This window comes from Falco peregrinus, chromosome 13 (assembly GCF_023634155.1).
Source record: "Falco peregrinus isolate bFalPer1 chromosome 13, bFalPer1.pri, whole genome shotgun sequence".
In the NCBI taxonomy this organism is placed as follows: domain Eukaryota; kingdom Metazoa; phylum Chordata; class Aves; order Falconiformes; family Falconidae; genus Falco; species Falco peregrinus.
The window spans coordinates 4,108,018-4,128,135 of NC_073733.1; the positions used below are offsets into that span (position 1 = coordinate 4,108,018).

General features: G+C 40.8%; 1 protein-coding gene across 3 annotated transcripts in view; it reads right to left on the bottom strand.

Moving 5' to 3' along the window:
• ATRX (ATRX chromatin remodeler) overlaps window positions 1–15,979 on the bottom strand; it is an 86,451-nt gene extending 70,472 nt beyond the window's left edge. For 2 of the 3 annotated variants that reach the window (XM_055818387.1, XM_055818386.1), the window contains exons 1-3: window positions 15,814–15,979; window positions 4,575–4,687; window positions 1,557–1,612 (exon numbers count right to left, since the gene is read on the bottom strand). In XM_055818387.1, coding sequence (XP_055674362.1) covers window positions 1,557–1,612; window positions 4,575–4,687; window positions 15,814–15,833 — 189 coding nt within the window. In that variant the 5' untranslated portion in view covers window positions 15,834–15,979. Of the gene's footprint in view, window positions 1–1,556; window positions 1,613–4,574; window positions 4,688–15,813 lie in introns of those variants that run through there. The other variant, XM_027791203.2, reaches the window with a different exon arrangement.
• Between the last annotated feature and the right edge of the window lie 4,139 nt (window positions 15,980–20,118).

Sequence of the window (20,118 nt, forward strand, 5' to 3'; positions counted from 1 at the left end):
TACAGGTTGAGATGTTCAGAGAGAAACACTGCATGCGTCTCAAGCACTGACTCTTCATGAAATTAAGGCAATTCTCTCCTTGCAATTCTCAACAAGCATGACCTGCTGAAAGTTCTCTCAGCTTTCTGGAGAAGGGCCTCAGAATGGCTCATGATTACTGGTTAGCCCTAATCACTAACAGTTCTGGGGCCTCCTGCTCTGGGTATCTTCACTGCAATGTTAAGTTAAACGATTATGATTGTGTTCCTGCCCACGGCAGGGGGCTGGAACTACAGGATTTTAAGGTCCCTTCCAACACTACCCATATAACGATTAGCACGTGGAAGAATAGCCTAACTCATGAACACCCACCTGTCTCACTACTTTTGTGCACTTTCACTTTTTTTTTTTTTTACAATTCACTGGGACTCTTCACAGCACTTAGTACTGCAGTAACTTATGCAGGTCTATGAATGTTTTTCACACTATGTGAAGAAACCATCATATTTTCTGACAGATACAGAGGGCTCCTGAAGGCTGGCATCAGGGAGCTATCACTAGTATACACCAAAGAAGTGCCAGCAGAATGCAGACACTTGTTATCTGGCTCATATGCCAGAAAGGGCTAACTGTCTTTACAGGAAAACTGATTTTTCAGAGGTTTGTGCATGCATATTGTTACTAGGTTTGGACATTATAAAATACCTGAATTTACTGCAATAAAGACAAACAGGCAGGACAGTGACACTTGTGCTTTTTCTACATATTAACATATTGTCAACCAGAACGTTTCCAACACAAGAGTACACGTTAGTAAGACATACTACGTGAAAAATGTCATTTAACCTCTGTACCACATCACATAGAAGAAATCTGCTCATGTTTAATAAAAGTCCTGTACCTCCATCTTTTTTCTTTTTTTAAAAAAAGAAAGCATGTTTGCCTAAAAGGACAACTAAGTACCTAATGTTATCTGAGTAAGAGGGTGTAAGTGTAAATATGAAGTAGAGATCAATTATTTTAAACCAAAAATAAGGGGCTGTTTACACGTAAGCCAAAGAACAGAACAAGGATAAAAGAATATTAACCAATTTTTTTTAAAAAAGTAAAACTCACTTTGCAATATACTCAAACTGAATCAACTAACACCACTGTGCATTACTTAACAAAAATGCAATTGTATACCTCAGGTAAGTAAATAAACCCTAACTCTCTTAACTGTGTTAAGAGACTTTTTTCCCCAGGAATTACTGTGCATCAGAAAGACAATTAAGTTGTCCAAGTAAATGAATATATTTCAGTAATTTAAAAATAAAGAAGGGGAGGGGGACAATGGACACAGAATTGCTTGCATATGCCTAAATCAAAGCGAGTAGAATTCAAAATTTAAAATTTAAAATTTATTTTTAAATACTTTACAAATGTTTCTATTCAGCAAATATGATGACATTTACTGCATGGCTGTGACAATATTCTTGAAGTATTTACTGTAAAAGCAACAAAGTGAACTCAGCATTTCCTACACTAGCCATTCTGCCCTAATAATGCAACAAGTTCAAAATAATTTTTATTCCTACCTCTTCTCTATTGTTCTCCATTGAAGCTGGACTACTTTTAGGTTCTCTGCTTTTACCTACAGAGAGAAATTAAAAGAATCCACTGAATTGCAAGAAATTAATTTCAAGTTCTTCACACTGTACATCGTAGCATTGTTTATGTTTCACCAGTGTGAATATAGGTGACTGCATGACTTTCAGAGACTAACTGTTGCACAACAAAACACAGTCCACTGTATGGCCTAAATCTTAACAGAAATCATTTAGAAATTACTTTAAGTCACTGATAGGCTGCCTTTCCACTGGTGAAAAAATACTGGAAAAATCAAAGTGCAACTGCATAGGCAGAAACAATATAGTTAGTGCATTTTTTAAATCTCTAAAAAGTTCTTCATTTTCTCTTACACACCTTGACATTAAAAACACAGTAATACATCTGAGACCACGGAATCACAGACAAAACTCCCATTTCATTTAGGGTATGACAGAGAATTCCCACTTCTCAATCTTGGGAACTGTAGCATGTAAAACCTAAAGATATGCAACCTATTAATACCGGTTCCATCCACCATTCCAGGTAACGGAAGGAAAGTTTCGAGTTCAATGATTCAATGACATGTGTATGAAGTTGCTCAAAAGGCTTTGTAATAGCAGTATTTTAATAGATGCACTACTGAGAAACAGCAAGCAAAGTGGTAGTATAATTACAGGATACAGATCATGACCATTTGTGATTTTAACATAAAACTGCTAGCATTGCAACTTACTTATCCTTAAACTTCAGTTTTGGGAGAAAACAATCAAATTTCTTTTACACTGAAAAAATTAAATTACTTTGATTAGAAAATTTATTTTGGGTATTTGACCTAGGCTGAATTGTCTGGGTAAATTTCAGCCTTTCTGCATGTGAAGCTAACATAGAAGGAGGGAATAAAAAAAGGAAACAAATTTTTTTGCTCTTTTTAAGTACCTAAAATTTCTTCTCTGGAATATTACAGGTATTCCCGTTTTGACTAAAGAACCTGGTATTTGGAAGAAGGGTGATATTTCTTCTGGAAACTAGATGCTGCCCACCTTTTACCCAAGTGATAAATCCATGGAAAATACCAGTTTACACTTGTTCAGCAGAGATTTCTTTCATTTGGGCAGCCACAATCTGCAAATGCTGTATTCAGACTGCATCTGTGCTACCCCCAAAGTAACTGCTGAACATGCTCCATCATTAGTTTCTACATGTGACCGGGTGGTACATGAGCCATCCCCACAGCATGACCAAGCACGATGCACCCCCTCACAGCTTCTTGTGCTGACCCAGCTGCCCATCCTCCATCCACCTCAGGGCTACAAGAACACAGGACTTCCCCTGTGACTGCTGCTCTCGGGCAGGGGCTGGTCACTTCAACCAAGAGCAGGAAGTCAGTCTCTCCTAAGCTCTCAAGTGATTCTCCTGCTGGTACCCATGCGATGTAGAGGAGGTAGACATCACATTTGAATGCACAAGATAAAGAAATATTATTAAGGCTGTAAAATCCAGTTCTCAAAGATTAAGAAGAGCGAGAATTAAAGTTAGTGGAGCAATTTCACTTTACTTATCATTCCTAGCACATAGGCATTAGGGTACAGTTCAGCTCCATAGCAGTGCACAAGACAGAAGTGCTCAATGAGCAACTGCTTCATATTTTAATTGACCTGTGTGTGACACGAACATGTTCTAACTCTCCTGAGCCACAATTCACCATCTTCATCATCACATCCCTCCTCACAACAGTCTACCTAGTAGTTCACATATCTTCCAAATGCTGAAACTACACAGGGTCCATTACTACATAAGGCTGATTTGGTCCAAACCATGTCTATCACTTCCACACTGAACAAGCATTCTGTGGACTGGGGGGGGGGGGGGTGGTGGAAAGAGCTGCTAAAGACACTATCATTACACACAGGAAGTTGGGAGGGGAAGTAAATTTGCAGTTAGTTCTGGCATTTCCTAATACTTAAATGTTTAATTCTTAACTTTTCAACTTTAATTAATGTTCTATAAGAAATAAAATCTGAGATGTCACAATCAACACTGAAACAAGCCTGCTACTAATGAGTAAGTGTACCCCTATTTCAAAGTGAATCTGTAGTTTAAGCAAGGAGTCAAATTCTACTTTGTAACTACAGAGGATAAATGGAAAAATTTCTTTTTCTCAGTATGCTCCTCAGTAAAATTTCACTTTGAGATGCATCTACATCACAGTTTAGTTTATTATTCTGCTGAAGTATCATATGAATAATTTCTTCCTATGTTAACAGTTCGGTTTGATGCTGACATAAGGAGATGAGCACCACGTGGCAGCACTGTTGCAAGACAAAACATTAAAAGAGAGTAATTGCACACCAGAAAACTACGTAAGTTTATTACTTAGGACAACGTGAGTTCGAAAAATACACTAACACAGCCAACACACTCTCAATTTAACCTAACAGGTTAATTTAACAGATTTAACCTACTTAAATTTGAAAACAAATTTTATTTATTTATACTGTTATGAAATAATTCAGCTTTTTATGACTGCAATCAAAACAAAGGGTTTAACATTTGACCTAATGTACGACTAGTGTTTTCCAGAATGATTTTGTTTTCAAACATTTCCAGACTACATATAGAAACTGTTTTCAAATAATTATGACAGCACCCTCTCCAGAACATCTGTAACTACAAGAACTGCAAAAGCTTTACTTCAGCAGGAAAAAACAGTAACACCGAACAATAAAGCCATAGCACAGCAAATACATGCATGTTCTCCGTGTCATGTTTCATAGAAAGTAAATGACCAGTAAGATTAGTTTTCCACATTTAGAAAAGATTCAGAACTGAAAGAAAAATTGTATCAAAAGCCTACTGTATATTTATTAAGATATCACCACTTAAATCACATTAGAACTTTGCATAATTGCCCTAGTGAAGTCCAACATAGTGAAATCCCGCCACAAAGTTACTTGACTTTAGAACCATATACACACTGAAAATAAAAACATAAAATGTCTTTTCACCTATAGTTTTGGGTTTGGATAATGCTGGAGGAGAGTTGGCGTCCTCAGATTCTTCTGATGACTGAGCCAAGAAGTCATGAAGTTTCTGCACCAACGTATTCAACTTGCTTTCACTGTTAAAATACAAGTAAAACTTGAAGTCAGCTGTATTATCTCACTCTAATTAGCAAGCCTGAAAGAAATTATGCTTAATTAATATACACCTACAAAAGAAACCCAGTTATTGCTTAAACATTTATTTCTGCAAGAGAATATTAAAGTAAATAAAAACGATATAATTTTGTTAAACTCCAAGTAAAATAACAGGTGCAGCCTTATTGACAAAAAAGCACTAAGGACTCTGTTAACAGTAATAATAAAACTATTTTTTTAATATATTTTAAACAGTAGAGACTGTTTAAAATTATTTACAAAATTCAAGAAAGTCTGTGTGGTAATGCTGCTATGAGCTGAAGATAGCAAAAAATTCACTTAAGATTCTACCTTGTCAGAAGCTGAACAGGTAAAAATAATAGAATCTTCATTTTATTACCAAAATTGTGAACTTTGGGGATATAACACACTAGAAGTAACAGCAGAATTTCACCTACAACCTTAGAAACAAACATGTCCATCGAGTATGACAGATCTACATTCTTAAACAAAGCTTATATTCAATCAGCCATGTACATACACAGTATATGCTGTATATAGTCCAAAGAACAACCATGTAGGATCAGATCATTTCTTGATCTGTTTGCACAAGAGTTCATAATTAATTTATAAAAAACAATACCCTGAGAATTTTCACTAGGCCATTTTAGATATCAGAAATTGTTAGTCTCGTATATACTCATTACAGTAAAAAGGCAACACCTTTATCCTGTGTTTTTGTTAAAAAACTATACCACTTCATAATCTACATGTTACTCCCTCTTTTTATGCTGTTTATTTCAGATTTTCTCCTCCTGAAACTTTCACAGTTTCCCAGGACAAGTGCCTTTTCCTGACTGCAAGCACACGGACTGAGGCCAAGGGCAGTCACAGCACAGACCCCCTGTACCACAAGTCACCACTCCGCCGTTTGTCACTGTTTCCCTCCCAGACAATATCAGTCCTCCAAAATCTGCCAGCTGGTATGTCTGAGTCATCCTACGTTACCTGCTACCAGATATAGGTTTTCAAACTGCTGAACTAAGGTACCCCCTTCATAAGTTAACCCAGTTAAAGCACACAGGCTTCCATCTCCCCCTTTTTTATCTCCTGTTGCTTTCAAAGTATCTTCTGATAGCAAGAATAAATAAGGTTTTCTGTCCCTGTTTTACAGGTTCTAGGAATTTTTTGAGTATTTATCAGAAGCTCAATCCACTCACCATTACCTCCTCTACTATTTCTCTGAACACATCAATTTATTAACTTCTGACTTTCAATTTGTGATGGCTAAGAAAAATAAAAAAATAATCACCTTTTTTATAAGAAGGACATGCAGATGAGCACTCTTTTGAGCCCCAAGTGAAAGGGTATGATCACATTAATGCAAATGACTATTTAAATTAGTGAAAATAACCACACATAAACCAGCATAAAACACCCGTTGAAAAAAAATTATCTGTAATTCCTTTAAACCTTCTGAAGTACTCAAAACAAAACAGCACTTTGTAATGGAAAGATTTTCTGCATGAGTAAAGGACACTTTTCTTTTGAGACTACATACATACAATCAATCACTCGAGCAACTTTGAAAGAGAGTGTAACAAAGCCTGTTCTACTCTCAAGTGTATCTTACAATTTTTCTCTCAATCTGTTTAGAAGTCTTTCCCTCTAATTACTGGACTCACGCTGTTACACAACTGCCAGTCCCTAAACCTGGACTTCCCTTTCTATCATGGATGGAGGGCATACTTGGAAAACATCACAGAAAATGGTAACGGTACACTTCAGTTTTAACAGATAGCATGCTCTACTTTAGAAAGGAGATTTAATGACAATTTATTCACTTTAAGTTAAAAAAATCAAGAGTTATTCAGAATTATTTCATAGCAAAAGTACATAAAGAAATTTTATATCCATTCCAGATGGTCTGAAGAACCACTGCACATTTATAGAAAGGCCACAAAAAAGTACATTTTTGGTAGTGAAAACAAAAACAAAAACACCCACACGTGGAATTCTGCTCATTTGGTTTATAAATAACTTGTTTTGGTAACAGCACTTTAGAAAAGAAAATGAGAACTATAGATGAATTATAATATTGTTCTCAATACAAAACAAATTCAGAATATTATCATGTGTCTTTGTGAGTAACAGTTGGAACACTATCTACTACCATTTATTAACTCTTATCCTAACTACCCTAAAATTATCATTTTCAGAGCAAAACGTTCATGCTGACAACAAAAAAACCCCCAACAAACTGATATTAAAAAATCTTCGCAACTTGCTTTTCCTCTTGCTTATTCAGCATTCTGTACCATAAGCCTGTACTAAGGAATACTGGGTCAAATATCAGTAAAGGTGTTACACTTACTAGACTCTACCACAGAGAAGTTTTAATTTAGGGCAATGCTTTTCCTGTTTTTGTACAAAAGCAATTTTATGTCATGCATTTATAGTTGAGAATATATTTTTTTAAAGCTTCTACTCCGAAAACCTCATTCTTTGCGATATATTCATAGATTCAACCACTATTAAATTGATCACAACCTATAAAATACGTATTTTTTAGAAAAACAGGGGCCTAAAAATTTAGAACCATCTCAGAAGCACTAAGTGAAGCAAGCAGTCACCCTCTACCACATAGCAACAGTCCCTACAGGTGTTTTCAGGCTTGCATGTTCCAAGCAAACAGCTTCACCATCAGTCTAGAGCTATTTCAACCCTGTTTAGCCTAATTAAAACAGGATGAAAGGAAAGGTGTCCTACTATAGAATCCTAGACTCGTTTAGCCATGAACCTGATTTGTGACCTTGGGAAAGATCTTACAAAAATACCGTTTCTTAACTAAATTCCGAGCAAGTGCTGTGATCTTAAACAGTAAATGCCTGGCCCTTACTTGGATGAAAAAAAAAAATCAACACCACTACAAATTAGGCAAGCCAGGTATTAGGCCAAATAATTCTACAAATCAGTACAATTATCAGAAGAAAAATAAGGGACAGGTGATGTCCTAACCTAGACACACTATACTTAATTCAATATGGCTGTTCACTGCTGCCCCCTTGAGCATGCTTACCTGTACGGGGTTGTGTGCTAAGCTTTTGGGGGAACGGGGGGGGGGGGGGGTGTGCGTACAGGGGGGGCTTGTGAGATTCCCCCATGTCCGACAGAGCCCACGCCGGCCGGCTCTGCGATGGCCCCGCCGCTGGCCGAGGCCGAGCCCATCAGCGACGGTGGGAGCCTCTGGGGGAACATCTTAAAGAAGGGGGGAAGCCCCTGCGCAACAGCGGCGGAGAGGAGCGAGGCCATGCGAGAGCAGCAGCGCTGCAGCACCCGGGGCAGGGCAGGGCAGGGGGGCTCCAGGCACGGAGCAGAGACCCCCCAACCCATGGGGAAGCCCATGAGGGGGAAGTCCAAGCTGTCCCCCTCAACCCGTGGAGCCCACAGGGAAGCAGACCCCCCCTGCAGCCCAGGGAGGGACCCACGCTGGGGGATGCGACCCGCGGGCAGCCCGTGCTGGAGCAGGCTGTTCCTGAAGGATTACAGCCCGTGGGAGGGACCCACGCTGGAGCAGGGGAAGAGTGTGAGGAGGAAGGAGCAGCAGAGACAGTGTGATGGACAGCCCCCATTCCCCGTCGGTGCAGGGGGGAGGAGGGAGAGAAATCGGGAGTGAAGCGGAGCCTGGGAACAAGGGAGGGGTGGGGGAAGGTGTTTTAATATACGGTCTTACTTCTCACTACCCTACTCTGACTTGGTTGGTAATAAATTACATTCATTTCCCCAAGTTGAGCCTGTTTTGCCCCTGACAGTAACTGTGATGATCCCCCTCCCCTTACAACCCAGGAGCCTTCCGTTGGATTTTCTCTCCCCTGCCCAGCTGAGGCGGGTGGTGATGGAGCAGCTGTGGTGGGTGCCGGGTATTCAGCCAGGGTCAACCCACCACATTACTTCATCACCTGTGTTAGCTAATGAACATGCTTCTGCAAAGTGAATCAAACCACCTTGGACAAATAACATTTTAAGGAACAGTTTTCATTTGGATCCAATTTGCCACATATTCACGTGATCATTCTCTCCGATGGCAGGTGAGGTGCTGCAGATTCATAGCCAGGGCAAGGAAAGAGCAGGACTGCCCACTTCAGCAGCAATCCCAGGTCACACTGGATTATACCATGCAACTGCACTGGAAAAGCTTTACTGGGCTCAGTTTCTACCTACTTTCTTCAAACACTTTAAAAATGCAAGTGGGAAATGTCCCAGTTATTGTCAACATCTGGAAGAACAGTTTTAAAATTATTTAAACATTTATTTAAAACACATTATTCCACAGGATCCTACCAATTTTTAGTCTAGTTAAGTGTCCCCCATCTGAATGGGATGGAGCTCGAAAGCACTCCTATTGCAATGACAAACACGATTTTGCAGAATTTTTCTTATCTCAAGTAGTCACCTTCCTTAACTTCAATACTTGTCTAAATTTTTTCTGTTTAAACTTTTAAAATAGTTCAAGGGCACAAGTTTTTTAAATTCATCTTTATTGTTTCACATTAAGTCCCAATCATTTTTCACTTTTGAAGCTGAAATTAAATACTGCAGCACAAGTATTAAGCAGACAAAATTAAACAATCCTTAGGGAAAAAAAAACCTGGAAACAAGTAAAACCAGATGTGCTTTTAAACTGGTCTGTAGACTACCATCCTCTGCTTCAGACTGTATCCCCATGCAAATGACAGAAATCCAACAACCCACAGCAAAAATCGGAGTATTTTAATTAAGACAGTGGGAAGACATGCTACCTATAAACAAGCCAGTATTCTGCACCTGTAAATCTTCATAGAAGTTTTCCTGATGAGAAGGAAAAGTGTTAGACTTAACTCACAAGATTTCAGTTACCAGGGCAGAGCCTACATAGTTGTTTCACAAACCATGTCAATATTGTGGCTGAACACACATGAAATAGCTTAAGACTGCTGGAAAGACTGAAAGATGATAAACCCTACTAGATAAGTTGTTTGTTTTCTTATCCCTAATCAAAAAAAGGAGTGAACACACCTGCAACAGTCCAAGAAGCCTACTTCTCTCAGAAAAAAATACATAACCAGAAAATAAAATCAGCCTATGACTGTATCAGTTGAACAAGTAAAAGAATAGGGTTTCATCAAGGTGGGGAAACAGAGCACTTCCCCCCCAGTGGTTGGTTTTTAACTCAACAATGGTTTTCCAAGGGCAAAGCAACATGATATTGTATAGCCTAGATCAGATTAGTATTTTGTATTTTATTTATACCGATACACTGATTACACCAAAACAAGTAAGGCTTTACAATCAGGATTCACACAATCTGCTCAAGTTGGCATGAACCAGCTCTACCGCCAAAGGACGCAAACCCTCATGCCCCAACACACACACCTGATGCCACCCACACTCTCAGTTCTCTACCTTCTCCTCCAGTTCAGTATAAGTATTTGTTTTGACCTATGCACACAAGCTAATCCATATTCAAAGTCACCATTTCTTCTACTGAATCTAGACAATTACCCTAAACCAGCCAGCTCACTGCTCATTGGTACGAATGTTCCTGCAAGCAGAGGTGATGACAGTCTGAGCTGGGAAGCAAGGGACTGTAACTTCAGTGGCAGCAATATGCTACGTGACCCTGGACCATCACGTGGCAGCAGAGCTAAGAATCGGTCAGGTAAATGACACCAAGAATCACAGAATCATTCCAGTTGGAAGGGACCTCTGGAGATCACCAAGTCCAAGCCCCCAGCACAAGCAGAGACAGCTACAGGAGGTGGCCCAGAAATACATTCAGTAAGGTTCCAAGTACCTCCACAGGTGGCAGCTCCATGATATCTCAGGATGACCTTTTCCTGTGTTTCACCATTCTCATAGTAAAAAAGTCCTCTTGTGATTAGATGGAACAGTACCATGTTAAAACTTACTAGATCAGATACAGTCAGCAAATACCGGAATACCAAAGCTCTGACTGAAAAGAGGTGCAGGCATCTAGCACTTCATCAGATCCGGAGAGTCTATCCTTAAGACTTCATTAACACAAATTCACTCTTACTTTGTTTAGAACTGACTTTAAATCCACAGGGGCTTAATCAAGTGATACCTAGCACAGTTGAAGACGCTCACCGGCGTAGACGAAGTAACTTTGGAGCTTAAGTACAGCATAACAGGTTCAGGCAACTAAACAGAATTATTTTCCTCCAGACACACAAAGGGAATGAGAAAGCAATGGTTCAAAGTCACTAAGAGACCCCTTATTCTGTTCAAGGAAGATTATACAATTTCTTTTTGTTGAGACAGTATCCAAACAACCATACTAAGATTTGGCTGAGACTTACCATGTTTCACTAGAAAAATTCTTTGGTTTTTTAACCTGTTTCTTTAATTAATGGGAGCTTAAAAGAAAGCAAACAAAAAAAAAAATCCCGCTAAAACAAACAATTTCGTTGATAGGTTGGCTTGAATGCCACACAGAAGTCTCTAACTTCAATAGCTAAATAATCTGCAGCTGAAAAAGACTGACCAAAGTCGGCTGAAAAATCTAAATACAGTATTTTCACCTTTATAAGACAAGAATTATGGTAAACTGAATACCTTACTATATTAAGTCCAGAATAATAAAAGCTCAAGCTAGCATATATAACATAGAAAACAGAAAATGGTATTAAAAAAGCTTAAAAAACACTTTGTTTAAAGGGAAAAAAAGGGCTCCACATCCAACAGCATCACACCCTTCTAATGCTGAAACTGCTTTTTCTTTTACTTCATCTCCCTTCGCTTCCAAGAGTTTATCACAGATTCTCAACAAAGCATCATTCATTATGAACCCTGCCCTCAGAATTAAAGCATGTCCCTCTAAGTCTCCCAGATACTCCCAATCAGGTTTGCTACAGGTTTTAAAGGCTGTAGCCCATCTGAAGCATAGCTTTTTGTTTTGTAAGATAAAAGCCACCTCAGTTTGCCCAACTGTCAGTCCTGAATTTAATGGCTCATTTTTTTGGTTTGCTGTACAGGATAGATGTATTTGCCCAACAAGACTTCTACAGTTGCACTTCTTAAGACCTACAGTTGGACCCAAGATGGAAATTTCTACAACCATGCAGCTTTCAGACTTGCAAATGAACTGCCTAAATAGCACTGAAGTGGACACTGGTCAACACTCTGTGTGATTAAGTCCTTGATTTTTTTTCAAGGTTTCACTCTTTTTCTAAACAAACAAGAAAAAAAAAAAAAAAAGAGAGAGAGAGAAAAAAAACAACATCCATCCATCCTCCATCTTGAATGACAACTGCCTGGCTAGATGTTAGAACAAATTATGAAAGCTTTACACTCTTCCTTTAATAAATCAGGGCACTTTACCTAACATCTTTTCAAGTCAATATAAAACCTTCCATATTTGCCACTGAATTTCTACAATTTCTTCTTTCTCCTCATGATTCGCCACTAGAACAACCTGCCACTGTCCTGTCCATGTAATGATTCACGTTTCCAAATCACCTGCAGGCACAAGCTGAGCTCTAGGGATACAAAATGCGATTTCATGAGGTTCAGCAGTATACTAGGCCATTCCCATTTATAAAAGCCACATCTAGTGATCCAGTCTAAAAATGTACTCTGCCGTAGACTGCAGGCATTTGGTTTTATGGTGAACACAGCACATTTCAGTATTATTTTTTATATTTTCTTTTGGTGAGGTATATTCACCTATAAAGCACTAACTTGTCCTCTCTTCAAGCAGAGGGTGCAAGCGCTCATCTAGAACAGAACTGGGAGTTTTAAGTTTCCACAATGTTAAGGCCATCCCACTGCAGAATTTGTATTATACACCCCTTTATCACACCAAATTATTCCATAGAAAATGAAGATACCTTCAGTTAAGCCCTACAGAGATCCTCACACAAAGTTTACAAAACCCTAACAGAGACAGTATTGTACTGAAACATAAATAATGAAGTCACTGCATTAAGTCCCTCTCGGAGAACTGCACTGAAGCAGCACAAACACTTCGGCTCTGGGGCACATCTGGCACAAAAGACAACAGCCAACCTAAAGCTTTGCTCTTCTTTGGGGAAGAGTCAAAAAATCTACTTATGTTCGCTCCAAATGACCATATGAAAGACGGCTAACTTACACTGTACCATCAGAGGATATGGAAGATTGCTATTGACTTACTTCCAATTAGATTACTGTGGCATTAAATAACATGCCTCAAACAACCCTATATTATCACTCAGAACCAAGAAATTCAAGTGAATCAAAAATGCAGAAAATTTAATAAAAATGTTAAGACCAAGCTACCAAAATATCACCCTGAAAGTTTTAAAAAGTCTGAATAAAAAGATAAGTTTATTTTGCCAGTGTAAAATAAATCTAGTTTCACCAACTACCAGATGGTTCAAGTGAGTAAGACTCAAAACCTGGCTTTTTTTCTATTGTTATGCTTATTTTGTACAACATACAAACTGATTGGTAGGAACAGGTTAGGCCACTATGACAAAGATTCCTCCACTTAACAAACAAACACAAAAAAAACCCCAAACTCTTTTTTAAGTTTAAGATAAATCTTTATAAACATTTACAGAGGCAGATTTTTTTTTTAGTTTCTTAGTAAGTTACTCCAGTTTTTGTCCTGTATTTCATCATTCCAAACTTCTCATCCTACACATGGGAGATTCCTAGGTTCTTCATATTAAGTAAAAGTATTCCTTATGACAAGTTTAAAACTTCATAACCAGCAGACTAGTATTGATTGTTTTCCTTTTAAGCACTGTAAGTCTATGTTACAGAAATGCTGGGAAAAGATTTTCCATCAAAATTCTATTGTTTACGTGTTTTCCAAAGAATTTGAACAACAATCTCCTAACTTTATGTCTGTACACATCTTACACCAGCAAAACTGCAGAGAGCAGATGAAATGAGCGTGCAGGGTGACTGTGCAGGGTGACAGAAATGCAGGCAGCTGACGGGCCAACAGGACTTGTGGGAAACGGGGGGGAAGAGAGAGCAGGCGCACACAAACATGTGCGTGCATTTTTTGTTTTCCCCTCTCATTCTCTCCAACTCCAATTTTAAGTAGAACGTGAACTGACAGAAAGTAAGAAAAAGCGCATGCAATGTGTTCATCAGCTTGTAACTCTGAAACCATGGTACCCTACAATGTCATGCCTAGCTCCTGGCATGAACTGTTCCTGTAAACTACAACCAAATTGCTCAAGATGAGCTCTATATAGGATGAGAGTTATAAAAAACACGCAGACTGAATGAGAACTGAGTTTCTGAACAGAAGAAATGTTTGGAGCACTGGGAAAGAAAATAATATTATGCCCATCTACTTAAAAGTAGTTTGTCACAGGGCCTGCTTATTCTGTGGGGCAGATCCAACCCAAAGACTGCATACAATCTCAAATCTATTCTGTGCATACTTTTTGATCTTCAAGGGTAGAAGTAATTTGAAATAATCCAATTTACCTCTCTGGCTGCAGGTAATCTGAAAAACTGCATGGAAAAATAGATGAGCTTCTGTATCCTTCTCTACTGAAGCACCAAAGTAAAGCAGCCCCTTAGTAGCAACACTAGTTGTTGCACTAATGACAACATAAGAATACAGAAAGGGTTAAGTACAAAACCGTCATAAGGTAGACCAGGAAGAAGTTGTTTTTAAAAAAAAAAAAAAAGACAAAGAACAATATGAGAAAACAGGGAACAAAATAAAAGAGCCATAGTAAAATAAAAAGCAAAGTGGTGCAAATGGAAGAACGTTTTTCAGAATCTGCAATGCAAATTACGAATAAATAGTAGTAGCCACATCTTTTTGTTATACAAAAATCAGGCTATCCTCGAACCAACACAAAAGTGGTTTAATCTGTAAGTACTGCAAGAACCTAAAGTGGAGAAAGTGGGAGTCAGAAAGAGAAAGGGGATCTTTCCCCTTTCTTACAAATCCTCATCTTACAAAATAAGGGAGGAAACACACGCACAAGAAACTGCTGTTGAGAAGCCGAGTGCCAAATAATGTGTATTTGCAATACTCAACTTACGAGCCAGCGTATGATCAACATCAAAAACGATGATGAGCTCTTACTGGTTTTGTTAGCTGGAAGTAGAGTACATACTCATGACTTCCTCATAAGTGTTAAGGCTTTAAAATCAAGCAGTACACAAGAGGAGGAAAACTACCATCCCTTGAACTTCTGGCTGAAACTGAACAGCACTTACGACCTACTCAAAATTAAGTCTAAAACTAGGTGGTGAAGACGCACAAACGCGACCCCAGAACAAACTTTATCCGAGGCTCAGTGCTTAAGCCACCGCGATGCCTCCCTTCCTTAACACTTTTGGATTGTGGAGCTATGTGCGACATCCGTGAGGGTCAAGCGACAGGGCGCCGCAGGCAGCTGGAGTATTTGTGGGTGGACTGTGTTGACGAGACCACTTGAGCTATCGATGAACTGAAAGCACACAAAGCCAACTATTTATCGGTCGCGTAACACGACGGCTGTCTGAACACCGACTTTGCTAGGGGTTTTTGTCAGCTTGCTTACTTCACGCAGCAAAACAGGAGCCGTCCGTAACAATTACCACGGCAGGAGCCCGCTCTTCAAGGGTAGCGGGCGGTGTTTGTAAACCAGCATGAAAACAGATCCTTCGCGGGGGGATCAGCGGGATCGGAAGATCTTTACTACAGCGCAAACACGTGGGGCGGGGGCGGACAAACGGAGGACACATCCCCGCGGCGCCCAGCGGCGGGAGCACGGCGGCCGATGGCGGCGGCCAACGGCGGCCCCGCCCCTCCAGGCCTTCCCGCCGAGCCGCGCCGGGACGGAGCAGCCCTGCCTAACTCAGCCCTACCGGCGGGCCCCGGCCCACCGAGCCCGGGCAAGAGGGACGGGCGTGCCGCCGCGGGCCGAGCGCCGGGCCGCACCGAGCCCAGCCCGGGCGGTCGCCGCCTCCTGCCGCTGCCCGCCGCCTCGGGCCCGTCCCCGCCCCACCCCCGCCGGCGGGCCGCGCGGTGCAGCCGCGGAGGCCGCCCGCCAGCAGCGGCCGCCGCTCCCCCCGGCGCCTGGCAGGGGCGGACTCCGGGCCGTACCTCACAGGCTCTGCGGTCATGTCTCCGCCGCCGCTGCTCAGAGCAGCCGGCCAGGCCGGAACCGGGCTCAGGCGCTGAAGAGGGACAAAGCCGCTATGGCCACCATCGCAAGCCCCGCCGCCATCTTATCGGATCGAGGCAGAGGGAGACCTGCCTCCTGCCGCCTTCCTCCTTCGCCGACTCCCATTGGCTCCTTGCCGCCCCCAGCTATTTTCCAATTGGGCGGCTCCGACGGGGCCGGTTGCTAGGGTCGTTTACGTCACCGTCCCAACCTTCCGCGCTCCGATTGGCCGGAGCGACGGTTACATCACCGGCAGGGGCCTGGCGTCACGCACCGGCTCCCGTGACATCATTTCAAAACAAAGTGTATTGACGGCTCCGCCCGGCAGGGGGCTCCAGCCCACGGGCGCCCCCGCGGCCGCGGCAGCCCGGCCCCAGTCGCCCGCCCCACCTGAGAGCACCAGCGGCGGCACCTCCACACAGGCCAGGGCCGTGCTGCAGGGCCGGTGGGCCCGCTCTGCCACCGGGCCGGGGGCGCACACCAGCCTTAGAAACCTTTTCCCAAGCTTTTCCCGAATAAAAAGAGCGAGCGAGGTACAAGTGACACAATCACTTGGAGAATTACCGGCCTCGAATTAGTCGAAGAGTGCCCAGGCCGCACTGCCAGCTCCAGCTTCGCTTCAGCCCAGCAGGCCACGCTGCCAGCTCCAGCTTTGCTTTGGCCCAGCTTCGCCAAAACTTGAACCGAAAATCCTTCAGGTGAGGAAGGCCATGGCCAAGGTTTCTGTCAGTATGCCAAGGTGACTTTCCCCGCTTGCACCAGCAGCGCTGATGTCCCCGTCAGAGGTGTGAGAAGTGGAGGGGAGCAGGTCACTGCTGGGAGGAATGGCGTGAGACATGCTTGTGAGGGGCTGGCGGGGACCCTTCTCTTCCATCACCTGCCCAGAACGTGGCACCTGGTCCAGAGCCGGCACCACCTGGCACAGGTACCACTCACTCACCCTATAGCAACCCGTTTAGAAAATTAATATATTATTTTTCTGCAGAAACAAAGTACCACCGCCTCGCCTGGCTTCATAAAAAAACGTGCAAAACATGAGGGAAAAAAAATTGTGAAGCCCTTGTCACCATAACTATAACTACTCCTTAATATATATTTCATTCTAAAAGGCAACAATAATAGAATGAACAGCACTTTGGCACTTCAGCATGTACAAGCTTACACATCCCAGGGAAATTCTACAAAATGGTCTAAACAATTTGCTTCAGAATTTAACATTTTACCAAAGAACTGCATCCTGCGTTTGCTGAATTTTAGTAATACCAAACAGCAGATTCAATAACACCATCAGTATAATCAATTGTCAATACCACATTTTTGAAAGACCAAAGTGTTACCTGCCTTCTAGCTAAGTTTTAGAAGGAAAAAAGTAAATTCATGTAACTGTGACTGCTACAAATTGCATTAAAAAAATGTAAAAAGCCTTTTTTTTTTTTTTTGCCAGTGGACAGATGAATTAAACCAGAAGCATTACCTATTCTTAGCCCTGCATTAGTATTCCAATAATGTGATTAAATTAAGAAGACAAAACCTTTCTTTTCTTCTTCTAAAGGATTTAAGTCTGCTTTATGGACTAATATCCTACTGATTCAGAATAACCAATAGAAATATTTATTACTATTATTCTGCAATATATTTTCTTATACTATTTCGTTAGGAGATGGAAGGTATTTGAAAGCAGTTTAAGAAAAACAAATTTAAATTGCCCCCAATTCACAACTTATTGCACATGAAAAAGAAATCTTATTGTGAGAAGAGGTCAAGATAGAGTAAGAATGGCAATATTTCCATGTCCAGTTACACCAGGACACAACAGCTGACACTAGTATGAGGTTGTCAAAAAACAGATTGTAGAAGTATAGTGAAACCTGCCTATGGACAGGTAACACATGCAGCTGCAGAGAAACGTCTTGCACATCTAGAAACATCTTGCACACCTAACATACCCACAGTTAAGTTTTGCCAGCACACAGGACCCCTTCCCCCCAGCTCTCTACTAACTGACTGCTGGCTGCTCCAACGTACCTGGAAGAATGAGGATTCAGAGCTTAGTTTGCAGGACAAACCAAGGGCCACTGTAGGGTCTCATCATACTGATTATTTTTTTTAATATAATGATAGTAATTAGTTTTCTTAAGTAGATATTAGCCTACTTTTAAGAAAAATGGCTGAAAGACATGTATAGTTATCAATCGAGAGTATTTTAATAACTTTATGTGCTCCTGACCTAGAAATACAAACTACATATACATCTCTTTCAGATTATTATCTGTGATAAAAGTAGCACAATTAATCCAGAACAATAAAACACTATGCTTAAATTCATTTTATAGGAATGAGCTTTTAAATGGAATAGATTCTGTGCAATGAAACTCATTCTCTATTCATCAGACAAAAAGCATGATAAAAACTGGAAACAGATGACTGCCTACTCAAGAGCTTGGGTTTATTCTTTGTTTTGCTGTTATTCTACTCCCCTTAATGAAGTTCCAAGTGATGGTGTGGCACCAGTTGAGTAGTGGCTTGTATTTGATAATTAAACCTTTTCAGCATGAGAAAGCAGAAAACATCAAGGTCCAAAAGCGAAACAAAGTGCCAGTACTTTTCCAAATCCTTTGTGAGAACTGATTTCTCTCAGCAGATGGAAAGCACTTTCAAATTAAAAAAAAAAATTATCTGATTTCAGTATAAGCTATTTGCTGTTATAGACTGGCTAATTTTCAAAAGAGACTATCAGAAACCATTGCTAACAAACCATGAAGGAACTCTACAGACCATTTTTCTCCCAACAAACTTCAGCTACAAGATACCACAACCTAGTATAATTTGATGTCACGTGCAGCATATCCCAACAAGCATAAATGCGTCAGGCCTCTGATTTTCTTCGGATGTTTCAAAAGTTTAGGAAGTTAAGCAACTGACTTTCTTCAGTACTTCTAAAACTTCTGCTTTGATTTGTCATGAATATAGACTAAGAATAAAAAAAAAATCAGTTATGCTTACTTTTAAACTTCTTTAACAAGGCACAGAATAGGTCTTGATGTACATTTAAGTTAGATGTCAAATAGTTGTGGCCATTTAGAAGCATCTGTGTTTTTATCCTAAAGCCTCTAGGCAGCCATCATCTCATCATATTCCCCAGTATCCCACTGCCTGCCAAAAGGTTTAATGTCTTCTTACCCTCACGTCAGAATGCATATTTATCATGTGATTGCATATGTCCACTCAGCCACAATGACATCACCTGCCATGGGATTAATTAAGGTTATTTGCACAAGCACCAAGCCATACACAGCAGATGCAGAGCTGAGCCTGTTTTCCACCTAGTTGGAGGGTTAAGCAGTTCTGCCCCTGAAGAGCACGTACTTAGGAAGAATCTCTGTTAAAAGCTTAACTGCAGAGAAAACTGCTAGGCACCACCATTAAGAGGCATGTTCTGTGCTGAACACTGGAATGGTTTGAAGACAGAAGCTTCCAGTAAATTGTAGACAACACAAACCATTACCTACATTAATCCAATTAAGATTTACTATCTTGCTTTGGCCTTAGCTCATCGAGCTCCTTAAATTACTACTAGCTATTATTCAAAAATATTTTAGAAACATACCACAGCCCCTTCTCAAAAGCAGAAAAAGCAGCAATCTTTGAGGCCAGCCACGTTAAAAAAAATACCCCACACAGTCCATTTTCAGCTAAAGAACATACCATTTCTTCCTTCTATTATAATAAGCGTTCTCTAAAGGTGAGCTTTTATAGTACTTCTGAGCTGTTTAATGACTCACTTGCTAAAGGAGATGGCCTCATCAAACTCCCAGTTTTTGCATACTGGTTCTTGAATGCATTACCTCATCCCACCTTTGTTCTATTGGTCCAGAACTGTACTATACTAACTAGTTAGCAAGATGCATGTGCCAATGGTCCCAAAAAATCACTCTGGTACCAATTACAGCTGGCCATTACCTCTCAACTGATGCACAAGATAAGTCTTTCTAGAATTGCACCCTCTCTAAATCCGCTGCAGGTCCTTGCAAGCACTCAATCTTCTCTTGCTCCACTATCACGCCTGTTCCCTCCTCCATGCACTTCAGTTTCAGCCTAGAGAGCACAAAAAATGCTTACTTTTTTCCTACAGTTTTTGCATTTCATATGTCAGCATGGAAAAAGAGGAAAATCCAAAGCTCTCAGTATTTATACCACTGTAAGCAGAAAGCCAACACATCTCCACTATCCATCAGCAGGATGTG